The 13,213-nt window shown below is 63.1% G+C and overlaps 1 protein-coding gene across 1 annotated transcript in view; it reads left to right on the forward strand.

Annotated features, from left to right (window-relative positions):
- BAHCC1 (BAH domain and coiled-coil containing 1) overlaps window positions 1–13,213 on the forward strand; it is a 47,522-nt gene that overhangs the window by 13,002 nt on the left and 21,307 nt on the right. Inside the window, 3 exon segments of the mRNA XM_046676350.1 lie at window positions 7,156–7,278; window positions 10,827–12,587; window positions 12,889–12,997. Of these exon segments, the coding sequence (XP_046532306.1) occupies window positions 7,156–7,278; window positions 10,827–12,587; window positions 12,889–12,997 (1,993 nt within the window).

Raw genomic sequence — 13,213 nt, forward strand, 5'->3', positions numbered from 1 at the left:
TCGGCCTGCCTCCCCATCAGGGCACCACCTTCCTGCCGACGGGCCCGAGTCTCACGCTCCGGCAGGTCTCTGTCGCAGCCAGGGCCCAGCTCACCACGATTTCCCTCGCATGCTTCTTTCCTTGTCCTGTCAGCTGCTGAGGGCGGGGGTCCTGCCCTGAGCACTGTGGGCACCAGAGCCCTGCCCCAGTGTGCATGTGCGGGCCTGGTTCCTGCAGCTGCAGGTGGCCCTGAGGCAGGGATCCTGGGACCAGTCCCTGGTTCTAGGTCCACCCGGTGGCATTCAGGATGATGGTGTTGTACCTGCCCCTGGCCCTGATGTGACGCTCACCTCATTTACTTTTCCCGGCGATACCCGCATCTGTGGGTGGCTGTTCACCCATTTCACAGGTAAGGAAATGGAGGCTCAAGAAGGTGTGTGACGGGATTTGAGTCCAGAGTCCAACCCGAAGCCTCACTTCTCCTTTCCCCCACCCCGGCTGCCTTCTGAACCAGGTCTCCCTCCGCCTACCCTGTGTCGGGACTGGGCGGCTCCTTCCCCAGCTCCCGCTGGTCCCTATGCCAGGACTCAGTGGGGCTTTTGGTGTGGAGGCAGCTGTGGGGCCCAGGGCTAAGATGCCCACAGCCAGAGGGCGCTAGGGACTGTGTGCGACAAGGACCCAGGCACCTGCCTTTTGCAAGGGGTGTCTTTACAGCCTGAGAGCTGTATTAGCCTCACGTCCTCGGCACCTGGCGAGGAGGCTGGGAGAGCTGTGGCACCTCGGAGCCTCAGTTTCCCCATCTGCACACTGCACTTACCAGGACAGCCGTTCAGATCCGCATGTCCTCACGTGTCCCCTGTAGCAGCTGTCCCCTGCTGAGCTGGGGGCCTTGGCACCGTCCTGGGTTGACATTTGCGGCAGGGACGTGTGTGTGGGAAGCCCTGGGTCTGACTGCGGGGGGAGAGACCCGCTGTTGCTGCCCAGGCAGGTGCACCTGTCCACTGCATGTCTGTCGGGGGCTGGCTCTGGGCATTCTGTGTCCCCAAGCATCTGGGACCCCCAAGCATGATGGCCTGTGAGTGTCCAGGACACCCCCCTGGGGGGTTTGGAGCCTATGGGAGGCCAGGGTGAGGAAGCCACGGACAGGAGGTCTGGGGGGCAGGGCAGGGTGGCAGTCGGAGCAGCTTTGGGGTGTTGGTGGAGGTTTTGGGGGTCCCGCCAGCTAGCTCCAAGCTCTGAGTTTCTTTTGTCTTTCCCAGCTCTCCCCAGCCCTCAGGCCCGGACTCCCTCAGGGGCCCTGGCCGAGCTCTGCGTTTCTGCTCTCTGCAGCCAGAGCCTTGCTGCCCCGGGCAGAGCACGTGCCAGGAGCCCGGGACCGTCCGCGGCCGCCCGTGTCCTGGCCAGGCTGCCCACTGCTTCTGGTCCAGAGGTGCCTGCGGGAGCCTGGCACCTCTCCGGCTCTCAGCCTGGGAACCGACGGAGGCTGCCAGGCCCCTCCCTGGGGTGGCTGGGGGTCAGTGTGTGTGTGGAGCGCCTGAACCAGGGCCCCACAGGCCGGTGTGGTGGGCCGCCTTTGACGGGCTGGAATGCAGCAGAAGTCTACACGGGCCCCAGCCCCTGGCTACAGAAGGCTGAGGCTTGGACACACCCTGAGGGGCTGAGCTGCCAAAACCCACTCCAGCCCCAAGAAGGGGTCTCGCTCGGCTCCTCTCAACAAAGTCCAGGGTGATCAATCCTGGGAGCTGCACTTCGAACACACAACCTGGATGCCCAGGGGTTCTGACTGCGAGTGTGAGGGGCCTAGGGCTGGACGCAGGGGCGTTTGGTAGGAAGCAGGGAGGGCTTGCGGAGGGGGCTGTTCCAGGTGACTTACTTCAGATACTACAGCAGGGGTGGCAAATGTCCTGCCAACTCACTGCCAATGCCTCTCCTGTACCCAGGGCAGACATTATTAGTTGATGGCAGCACAGCACTTTTGCTGCTGCATGTGGTCGCAGCCTCAGAATCCTTCTTACCCCAGCATTCTGAGTGGTTGCTATGGTTTAGTAGACCTGTGCACCCCAGTTGAAACACATTGACACCCTGAGTGAAAGGGGTGTCACACAGGAGAGAGCTAGCACCCAGTTAGTGTTGGGTGTTGGGCCGGGGCCCCCACCCTGGCAGTGTGGCAGAATCCTGAGTATGCCAGGGCCCCAGGAGCCGGGGCTGTTTGCCAGGCCTGGTGTCTCCTGGGCATCTCGGCGGGGGTCATGGTGGGTGGAGTAAGGGTGGCGTTCGTCAAGGCTGGCAGGACATGGACAGGGGTGGGGGCTCTGCCGGGCTTCATTGAGAGGGGCCTTCCCCACCGCTGAGGCCTGGAGGTAGCCTGACCCAGAGGAGATGTGGCCTCTGACAGGTCAGGGCAGTAGAGACAGCCCGACATGGGTTCCTCGGAGCCCGTCAGGTATGGCTGTGTAGGTTCAGGTTCCCTGCCCCATTGGTCAAGGACTCAGCCAGGCATGGTGTGGGGAGCTGCAGCTCAAGGCTCGACGGTGGGGAGAACTTTCTAGCAATTTGAGCCTCAGGGTCAGGGTGGGTGTTGCCCTCCAGGGAGGTGGCAATGCCATCTGTCAAGGTGGCACAGGGTCTTGTCTCGTGAGCGTGGAGGCAGTGGGCAGGGAACTGGGGCAGGACCCTGGGGAGAGGTGGTTGGAGCCTGTGCGTCAGGCCTCAAGAAGAGTTTGCTAAACCTGCCGTGTCTGTGCTGAGCTCGGTGGGCCTGGGAGTGGGGGCTCCCAGGTGACCCTGCGCTGGGGGGTTCCCTCACCCCTGGGGAATCCTCGTCCTCTGGATGGCTGACCACACCCTTCCCGGGCCTGGCCGGAGCACTCCCAGTGTCCAGCCACCCAAGAGACGTCAGGAGGCTGGTCCCTGGGAGGGGGCGGTTGCCACCTCCCCGGCTTGGTGAGGAAGAAGGTGCTGGGCCTGGCTTGGGGCAGGTGGGGTCGCGGGCACCTTAGCTGCTGGGAAGGTGCTGTGATGAAACCTAGGAGAAGTGAGGTGCCAGATGGGTGGGGCTGAGGTCACCCCACCGAGGGAGGAAGGCAGATACGGAGGCGCCGGCCCGTGTGTGCCCTGGGGGACCACCCTCCTGCCTCTTGGCCAAGAGGCTTGCAGCAGGCCTTGTGTCCTCCGGGGCCCCCGCCCCTTCACTCGGGGGCAGGAGAAGCCCCCCACCCCAGGGCCCCCACCTCCTCACGCATTTCCCCTGTGAAGTGCCCTGCCCACCCTCCCACCCCTCTGTCCTTCAGACCCTGCCCTCTGGAGGTTCCCACCGGGCAGGCTGCCTGCTGACCCCTCTCTTCCTATCCGCTCCGCACACTTCCCACCGGCATCCCTGACCTTCCGGACGTGGCCCAAGAAGGCCCAGGGGGTACCGGGGGGCTGAGGGGTGTAGTCACTTTGCCTCACGGCCCCAGGGACCTGATATATGCCATCCCTGCCCAGCCCTTGACCGCTTCCATTTCATTACACCTCATCAGGTTCTGATGGTGTTGACCCTTTGTCCCCCACTGTCACTTATAGGATTGGGTTGAGTTTTCTGGCAGCTCACAGCAGTGGGGGCAGGATGGGGGGGTGTCCTCAATGAGACTCCACTGAGGCCCAGGGCCCCTCCCCAGGGCTCCAAGGGCAGGGGGACCCAGGGACAGCAGGTCTGGGGCCCAGCTCCTCACCGTGGGCACTTGCTTTACACAGGTTGGCCACTTGTCTGTTAGGGTGAGCCCAGCAACCCCAACCCCAAGGGATGTGTGGGTTTGGGAAGGGGGATCCTAGACCGTGCTGCCGCCTTAAGAATGTGAGTTTGAGGAGCTCTGGCCCTGGATTCCACGGCGGCCAGCCCCCACCCTGCCGCCGAGCCGCCTTGGTGTGTCTGTAGCACGCCCTGCTCTGGTGTCCTGTGCCTGCCACCCTGCACCCTCCCTGATCCCCTAGCCCTCCCCAGAAACAGCCCCCACATTCTCTGCTGCAGCCCCTTCAAGGACCCAGCGTCACCTGAGCCGGCCACAGCAGCCCTGGCTTCTCGTCTCAGAACAGCTGCTCTGATTCATAAAAATCATTTTGTATTTTCGTCTTCAGTTCAGAGAGTACGGTCTTGTTGGGGCAGAGAAAGGGGCCTTTCTGTGGCCAGGCAGGGAGGGCTTGACCCCTCCTCTTTTTGCCCCCTCATCCCCACCCGTCTGGGCCTCTTTCCCCACACTCACCAGGTCGTCCACCCAGCCCCCTGGCCCAGGCTCTCTCCATTTCTTCTTCCGTCACCCCCATCTGCCCCCGCCTTCCTCCCCCAGCCTTAATTCCCCTTCTGGGGTCCCAGAAGGAGGGGCCTCGGGCAGGCTGAACACGGGGGAGGCAGGGGCTTGGGGCCCCTGGTAGATTTCTGCCCCTGCTCCCTGGACAGCCACCAGCTCGGGGTCAGAAGTGGAGGGACACGAAGAGCCATTGCCCTCACACTGCCCCTGAAGGGTGCTGGGCATGAAGGAGCCCACCACTCAGCCGGCTGAAGGCCTGCTCCCCTCGGAGGATGGGTGGGTGGGAGGCCCGGACCTCGCAGGGGTCACTGGGGGGTCCGCCTGGGAACCGGCGTCTGGGAGGGAGGAATTTACAGACTTCTGTTTACCAAAACGAGGCCCCGTAAAACATTTAACAGCAGCCAATTAAAGGGGGACAGCTGTGGGGTTTAGCCCCCTCCGTATAGCACACATGGGCCTCTGCCCCCTGCCCCAGCCACCCCCACCCGCCCGGCTCTCAGCTTTTGTCAAGTCTTCCAGGAGCTGCGTTTAATCTAGGAAACAGCTGCTCCAGATGTGTCTCGGTACACAAACCAGGCCAGTTGGCCAGGCTCTCCGGACTCAGCCCGTGCCCTCGGCAAGGGGGGCTGCAGGGGGACAGGCCAGGGTGGCAGCGGGCACCTTGCCCGAGTCCTCAGACGAGCCGGAGGTGTGAGCCCTGAGTGGGAGACATCCAGGGACTCCTCGGAGCCTTCACTATGTGTGCTTGTCACGAGCCTCCAAATGGGGCTGGTGTGGGTAGCCGTCCTCGAGCGTGTGAGATCCAGGATGCATTCTACATGGAGCATCTCTTGGGGATAGTGTTCCACAGCTTCACCTTGGACCCACTGGGCCAGAGAACATCAAACTGCATCTTTAGGGTCTGAATGGTAGCCTGCCACTGCCGAGGGGCCCCCCGGGATTGGGGTGCAGTGTGCCCCATTTGGACTGGGGACCTTGTTCCTGTGCGATCCTGGAGTAACCGCGTTTGCTGCCTGACCGTTTCTCACTCTGAGCTCTGCCCCCTGCCCCTTGTCCATCTTCACCTCTGAGCTGGGTTCCATAGCCTGACCCACATTGACATGGCTCCCCCTTGGCCTCGAGCCTGCCGAGGCGTCTCCTGGGATGCTCACGGCGGCCTCCAGGGCTGCCCCCGCAGTGCACCCACAGCCACCCCCTGGTACCAAGATGGAGGCCAGGCCGCACCGGCCTCCACCCTCCATCTCAATAGCTTCAGCGTCCAGGCAGGCCAGCCTCAGGCCACGGGCAAATGCCCTGGGCTATCTGGGGACGTGTGGGCCTGGAGGTTTGTCCTGTGGTTCTGAGCCTGCCCCTTCTGGAAAGGGGTTACTCAGAGTGTGTTCCGTGGAATGCTTGGCCACTGAAACAGCAGAGGGGTTCTGTCATAAAAGGAGCTCAGAAAACAGTTAATGAGCAAGATGCATGGAGCTCTCTGCTTCGGGACTTGTCAGGGACTTCATTCTGACGCATTAAGAGGGGTTGCCAGCGGCCCTCTTCCCTAGGCTGTGGCTCACAGCTCCCTTTCATCAGGGCACATCTATGACGGGCACTCACACCCGCGCCTTGGTAGCCAGCCTGCTGCCTGCTCCTGGGGACTGCCGCCTGCAGGGTCCTGCACAGGCTCCTCCCTCGCTCTGTCCCCGCGGCCGCCGCTCCCTGGGGAAACCCCAGGATTCCTGCTGCCTTATCACAGGCAAGGGAGCCCAGAAGTCGGATGGGAAGCCGCTCCCAGTAGCCAGTGGGTCTCGGGACAATGATAGGGTCCCCAAGAGGAGCTCCTCTGGGGCCTGTTTTCCATGGGGTGAACGTTCAGGGCATTAGCTCAAGGCATGAATTTTGGAGTAAGACAGTGTCCTGCCCACCCCAGCCCAGCGGTGACTTGGCCTCCCCAGCTGCAGGCCCTCTGCCCACCCTGGCCCTCCTTGCTGGACCTGGTGGGGAGCACCCAGTGGTGAGGCGCCCTGTTCCCAGTGGCTGGAGGCTCTGGATGTCCAGCAGACAAGTGTCCTGCCCGCTGTGCCTCGTCATGGGCCCCCGGGCCGTTGGTTAGTTCTGTCTGTCCTCATCCCTTCTGGGGGGCAGAGTGTGAGTCCAGGTGGCCAGAGCCCCCCAGAGTCCAAGGCCGACAAGTGGGGCCAGCTCCAGGGTGTGGCTAGCATTCCCGTGCTAGGCAGGGCCAGACTGGGAGACAGACTAGGCCCCTCAGAGGGACAGAGGGGGTCTTGCCTGGCATGACTGGGAGGCACCAGGGAGGGTCTCAGGGCTGAGGACCGACGCTGGGAACTCCTCTGGGGGCTATGCTGCCCCTGCTGGGAACTAGCTCCCTTTGCTGATGTCAGAGTTCAGACGAGGCCTGGCCGCTGGAGAGCCTGGCGCCTGCTGCTTCCAGCAAGGTAGAAGGCCGCCACCCCAGGCCGCGCCATCCCTGCTCGTCCTGTCAGATGGCGCAGGCTGAGGCGGCGTCTGGCCCTGGCTCTCCTGGCCAGGAGCCTCCGTCCACCACGTCTCCCTCCTCCGAGACACCTCTCCAGAGCCCCTTTTGTTGCCCTGCCTTGCAGCTCCCGCACCGCTAAGTGCTGCTGGGAGAGACATCAAAGAGGCCCTCCTCCATCCTCCCCTCTCCCCAGCCCATCAGCAATTCAATTTGTGCCGCACCGGAGGGATGGTATTAGTCGAGTCAGAGTTAATATGATGTATTGATGGGTTGATTTCCCACCGGCGGGCTGCGAGCTGGGCTCCGCGGGGCGTCGCTCCTGGGCCGCCCGCCGGCTTCTCACTTCCCTGGGGTCAGGGGAGTGCGGGCCGGGGGGCCTGGAGGCGCTTCTGCAGCCAATCTCATTGCTTCCCTAGCTCCAGGGTACCCCAGATTTTCGGGGAGTCTGGCATCCACCTTCCTACCCATGAGCCACTTGGATCACCATGGAAACAGCAATGTTCTCTATGGGCAACATCGTTTCTATGGAACCCAAAAAGGCAAGTGCTGGCGTCAGACTATGAGGGGCCTGGGACCAAGGGATCTTGGAGGGGTGGAGGGCGGGACTGGGAGCTTCTGGGGTGTCAGGTAGAGGCGGCCAGCCTGGGTGAACCCTCCCCTCCGGGTCTTGGGCCATGGTGGGGTAGGGGCAGGAGTGGGGCACACCTGCTTCCCAGGCCCCTGGAGAATTTAAACTCCAAGTGGCAGGTTAAGTGCTGGGTCAGGTGAGCACTCTGAAGACACAGGCACGCCGTCTGGAGCTCTCGTGGCTCAGGTGGAAGCATCTCAAGTAACCGTGACCCTGAGGGAGTGGTGTCCAGCTCCCTTAGCACCTGGCCCAGCCCTGCACCCTCTGCCCTGCCCCTGCAGCTCAGGGGTCCCAGGGGCAGTTCAGGGGAGGATGTCGTCAGGTGGGGGCAGAAGAGGCCCCCCAGAAGCCTGCACTTTCTGCCTCACTGGATGGCCTAAGGCCCAAGTCCCCCACCCCCACCCCAGGGCCTGAGGACAGACAGAGGCTACAGGCAGGTGGGCCACGTTGTGCCCAGTGGACAGGAGAGGGGCTCCCACCTCTTGGCAGGAGGAGGCCCCCAGGAGGTGTCCCTGGAGAAGGGAGGCTGAGGTTGGGGCTTCTCTGATAAGAAGGCAGGGCTGGTGGGGCAGTGGGAGGGGCATTGCCCCAGGAGAGCACACACACATGCACACATACCACATACACACATAGAGACACACACACACACATATGTGCAAAAGTCCCAGTTTGAGGGCGTGGATCCCATCAAGGAGCCTGTGGGAGATGCAGTCGCCTGGAGATGGGACAGGTGTAGGGAGTGGCTGGAGGCCTTGGTGTCCATCTCCAGGATTTTTCCTGGGTGGGGTGACATCTCTTTTGCATTTTGGGAAGCGCTCCCTGGGGTGGAACCCAGGAAGCTGGGGCGGTACCCAGGAAGCTGGGGCAGGGAGACCATTGGGTTAGTTACCATGTTTCAGATGACAAGTGATACGGCCTTGAACTGGGACGTGGGATCCCATGAGGGCCCTGGAAGGAGCCTGAAGGTTAGGGGGTCCTAGATGACCCCTGATTCATGGCCCCGGCTGCGGGAGGGGGCACACCTAGGGGCCAGCAGTTCACAGGGGATGGGTGAGTTCAGCTTCTGTGCAGAGGGGCTGAGGGGCCTTCCTGTGGGTATCTAGGTGATGGCTAGACAGTGCCAGAGGGGTCTTGGGGGTCAGTGCCAGAGGGGTGGGTTGGGAGATTGACCAGGCTCAAGGAGAGGGGCTGCCCCGGGTGAGGAGGGTGGATGAAGAGAGGATGCTAGGGAGCCCCAAGGCCAGGGCTCTGAGTGGAGCAAAGAAGGGACCCACGGAGCACCCAGCAGAGCCCGGGAGGTCGACAGGGCACCTGGCAGGGCTTCAGGAGGCAGCAGTTAAACTGGAGAGTGTCGTGAAGGGGTCTCAGAGAAGGAAGGGGTCCCCAGCGAGGTGAGCCTGTGGTCAGCTCTCCTGCCTGCCCTGGCCATCCCCCAGCCCCTTCTCTCTCCTGACCTCCCACTCCAGGCCCTCAGCATGTCCATGTCCTGGAGCCCATCTTGCACCTTAGGGCCTTGGCCTGGCCTAGAGCTGGCCCGCTGGGAGCGGTGCAGACAAGCTCCCCACCCCTAATCCGGGGATGGACAGACACCCAGGAAGTCCAAGCCTCCTCAGGGTTGGAGGCCAGGTGCTCTGCTGCCCCGAGGACAGCCCCTCACCGCCCGTGGGCTGGGGCCCCCAGACTCCCAGGGCAGCCCCGGCACATGCAGCTGTTGGGATGGTGTTTGTCAGGGGCAGGCAGGTGGTCCCAGCCCCAGAAACCCAACTCAGTGAACCAGAGCCAGGTCCCCATTGGAGTGCTGGTGGCCTCTCGGCTTTCACCACGTTGTGGTAGAGCCCCATCCAAGAATGCTTTCGTTTTGGAAAAAGAGCTAATTAGGTTTCTCCCAGGCCACCCTCTTCCCCTTGTTTTAATTAGCAGGAAATTGACAAGGAATTTACGCGACTTGAGGACAGTTTTACAAGTTCCAAACATTTCTTTTGTTCTGCCTTGTCTGCTGTCGCAGCTCCAGGATATCTACGCTGCTTGTCAGCCACCTCAGCTCGGTGTAGAGGGGGGCCACCAAGGTCCCCAGAGATGGTAACCGGCCTCAGCTTGGAGACCAGTGGGTGTCCCCAGGGCTGGCTGTACCCTGGCAGGAAGGGTTTCCCCCAGGCCACAGACCAGCGCAGGGAGCTGGGGGCACACCCATCCGCTCCCAGGCTGGGTGGGCTCGGAGCTGCAGGGGCATTGAAAGCTGATTGTGGGCTAGGGGTGGGGATGGCCAACTGGGACCCTTTTCCTTCCCCCCTTTTTTAAAGGGTCCACCCAGCCCCCCAGCCTGAGATATAGCCATAGTTAAGATGCAGAGAGGCTGGGGGCCTCCTGGGGGATTCAGGAGGTAGGTGAGCAGGGGCCTTCACACCCAGCCCATTCTCAGACACACGTCTCCCCTGGGTCTCACTTCCTCCTGAGGGTCTGAGCAATGCCCTGGGGCCAGTGAGAGCCAGGCACTTAGCTGTCCACAGCGCATGGCCCCACTCGCAGTGGGCTCTTTCAGACGCCTCTCCATGTAGCTTGGCATCCTGGCACAGCACACTGTGCATTGGCCACATCACGCCACATGCCATGTGCACTGCCGTCCACTTAGCCGTTCACCAATGGTGAGGCAGCAGCCTCCTTCAGCTTTTGAGGTTCTAATGGCTGTTTGTAAAAACCCAACCAGGGGGCCGGCCCAGTGGCTCACGTTAAGTACGCACATTCTGCTTTGGTGGCCTGGGGTTTGCCGGTTCAGATCCCGGGTGCGGACATGGCACCGCTTGTCAAGCCATGCTGTGGCAGGCGTCCCACATATAAAGTAGAGGAAGATGGGCACGGATGTTAGCTCAGGGCCAGTCTTCCTCAGCAAAAAAGAGGAGGATTGACAGCAGATGTTAGCTCAGGGCTAATCTTCCTCAAAAAAAAAACCAACCGGTTGTGCTTCCAGCATCATGTGGGGTGAGAGGAGATGCCTGTTGCCGTGGACCTCATCCCTCTGGCTTTGTCAGCACACACTGCCATCCACTCCTACCTGCCCGCCCTCCACTAACCCCCATGGGCACTGGGCCAGGCAGGGGGGACCGGGCCGTTTGCAGCTCCCATCTCCTGGGTGGCTGAACATCAGTCAGACCCTTCTAGGGGGTGGGGAGTTAGAGTTTCATGGGATCAGAGCTCCAGTTGGGACAATAAGGAAGTTCTGGAGATGGATGGTGGTGATGGTTGCCCAGACAATGCGAATGTACTTAATGCAACTGAACATCACACTTAAAAATGGTTAAAGCACTCAGTTTTATGTTATGTGCAGTTTACAATTTTAAACCTTCCTCAGACAATAACCTTGGGTCAGTGCCAGCTGGCAGTGGGGAGCCACCTGGGTCCTGGGGGAGTCTCTCTCCAGCCCCGGCCCTGCTCCCAGTTGACCTTGGTTCTCTCAACACGCAGATAACTTCTACCTGCGCAACCTGCCCCCCCAGCCCACGCTCCTCCCTGCCAACCACAACTTCCCCGGCGTGGCCCGGGCTGCCCCTGGCCACCCCATTGGCTCCTGCAGCCGAGACCGGGGCGAGGCCAGCCCCCTGCAGAAGGGCGCCAAGGAGTTTGACCGCTTCGTCATGGGCAAAGAGCTGGGCAGAGAGAAGGCTGGCAAGGCAGCAGAGGGCAAGGAGCGGCCAGTCGCAGAGGACGACGGTGGCAAGGAGCGCCACAAGCTGGTGCTGCCCGTGCCGGCTGACGGGCACTGCAAAGAGGGCACTGCCGCACCCCGGGGCACCTGCGAGGGCCGCCCCAAGCACCTGGCCTCCTGCCTGCTCAACACCAAGGTGCTCAACGGCGATATGGGCAAGGCTGCCCTGGCCAGCTGTGCAGGGGGCGTGCTGGCGAGGTCCAGCATGGGCGTGGCAGCCTCGGGCCGCTGCACCAAGGAGGCAGCGGGCCCCGCGGAGCCCGGGCCGGCCTTCAGCGAGTGCCTGGAGCGGCGGCAAATGCTGCACCACGCCGTGTCCTACACTGTGCCGTCTGGCCTGCCCGCTGGGCCCCCCCCGCCCCTCAGCACAGCCACCGGTTCCTTCCCCTGCCTGCAGCTGCATGGCAGCCCAGATGGGCTCTGCCCACTGCAGGACAAAGTCCCCCGGGACCTGAAGGCCAGCGGGCCCACCTTCGTGCCTTCTGTGGGACACCTGGCCGACAAGAGCCGCCCCTTCCAGGCGGCCGAGGCCTGTGCCGTGGCAGGTGAGGGCAAAGATCGGCACCTGGATGGGGCTGTGGCCCCTGACCACACCACACCCTTTGGGGTCTCCTATGCCCACCTGAAGGCCGAGGGCAAGGGTGAGCGGCGGCCTGGGGGCTTCGAGGCGGCCCTCAACCCCCGGCTAAAGGGTCTGGAGTATCTCAACAGTGCAGGCCCCGAGGCCCCCTTCCCTGGGCTCCCCAAAGGCAGTCTGGACAAAGGCGGCTACTTCGAGTTGCCCGCCCCATCACAGGACTGTGCCCGGCCGGTTCATCAGGACCCGCTGGGTGGGAAGGTCACTCAGGCCTGCTGCACTTTAGACAAGACTGCCAGCAAGGAGGTGCCCGTGGGTCCCGCTGGGGCCCAGAAGGTGGCCCGGATCCGGCATCAGCAACACTTGGTGGCCCCTGAGGTGGAGCCGGGGGCCAGTGGGGTCGAGGCCAAGCGCAAGTCTCTGGAGCTGGCATCTCTGGGCTATGGTGGGCCCCACCTGCCCCCGTGGAGCGTCCAGTCAAGCCAGGGCACCACCATGGCCATCAGCGAGGAGCGCAAGGGCGGCGCCTACCTGGACCCGTTCGGCGGCGGCCTGCAGCAGGCAGCTCTTCTGTCCCAGGACCTGCCCGCCCCGCCCGACGAGGTCTCGGCCATGAAGAGCCTCCTCAAGTACAGCAGCCACGCGCTGGTCGTGGGCCAGAAGGCGCCCTTTGTGGGCCTGGGTGGCCTCAAGGCCAGCTGTGCCCAGCAGGACGTGAAGTTTCCGGCCTCCAAGGGCCCAGGCCAGGCCCCCGGTGAGGTGGAGAGGCCCGACTGTGCCCGAAGCCGGGAACACGACGCCCCACACGGCGATGGAGAGGTGCGCCAGCCGCCCGTAGGCATCGCGGTGGCCTTGGCCCGGCAGAAGGACACAGTGAGCCGACCTGAGACGGCCTATGGTGCCAGCACTGGGCGGCAGGGCCGGGCAGCCCCCACCTTCAAAGGTAGGCCCCTCCATGGGGAGGGAGACAGGGGACCTTTGTTCACCCTCCTGAGTTCCCTGGGAAGCACCCTGGGCACTCCCACCTGTCTCCTCCTCGTGTCTGCAGTCCTGTACCTCCTAGGGCGGACTGGCCTGCCCCTGCCCCGTGAACCCGCTGGCTCCCCTCACCTGCCCTCGGCAGACCCCTGAGGCCCACAGGGCAGGAGACCCACCCTGGCTGGAAGTGGGGTCCCTGCTTGCTTTAGCTGCTGGCTCCCCGCCATCCCAACCCTCGTCCCCTCTGCTGTCTCCCACCCATGCAGCTGGTGGAGGGCCCCGCACCACCCACGCGCTGGACCTGGAGGCCGAGGAGGAAAGGGCGCGCCTGTGTGAGGACCGTCTGGGGCTCTCGGGCCGTGAGCTGCTGCTGCAGTAAGAACCGGGGCTTCGGCCTTTGGGGCAGGGGCCAGGCCGCACCCCAGGCTTGCCCACTCAAGCCCGCATGGGATAAATTGGATGGGATGTCAGGTTTAGCAGCCTGTTGCAGGCAGGGCTGTGCCTCCACCTCAGCATCTTTCTGGGGTGTCTGCCCACTTTGAGGGGAGCTCTGCTAACTCCCTTTCCACCAACGGGGCCATTGCCGGGACG

The sequence above is a fragment of the Equus quagga genome, chromosome 11 (genome assembly GCF_021613505.1).
Source record: "Equus quagga isolate Etosha38 chromosome 11, UCLA_HA_Equagga_1.0, whole genome shotgun sequence".
Classification (NCBI taxonomy): domain Eukaryota; kingdom Metazoa; phylum Chordata; class Mammalia; order Perissodactyla; family Equidae; genus Equus; species Equus quagga.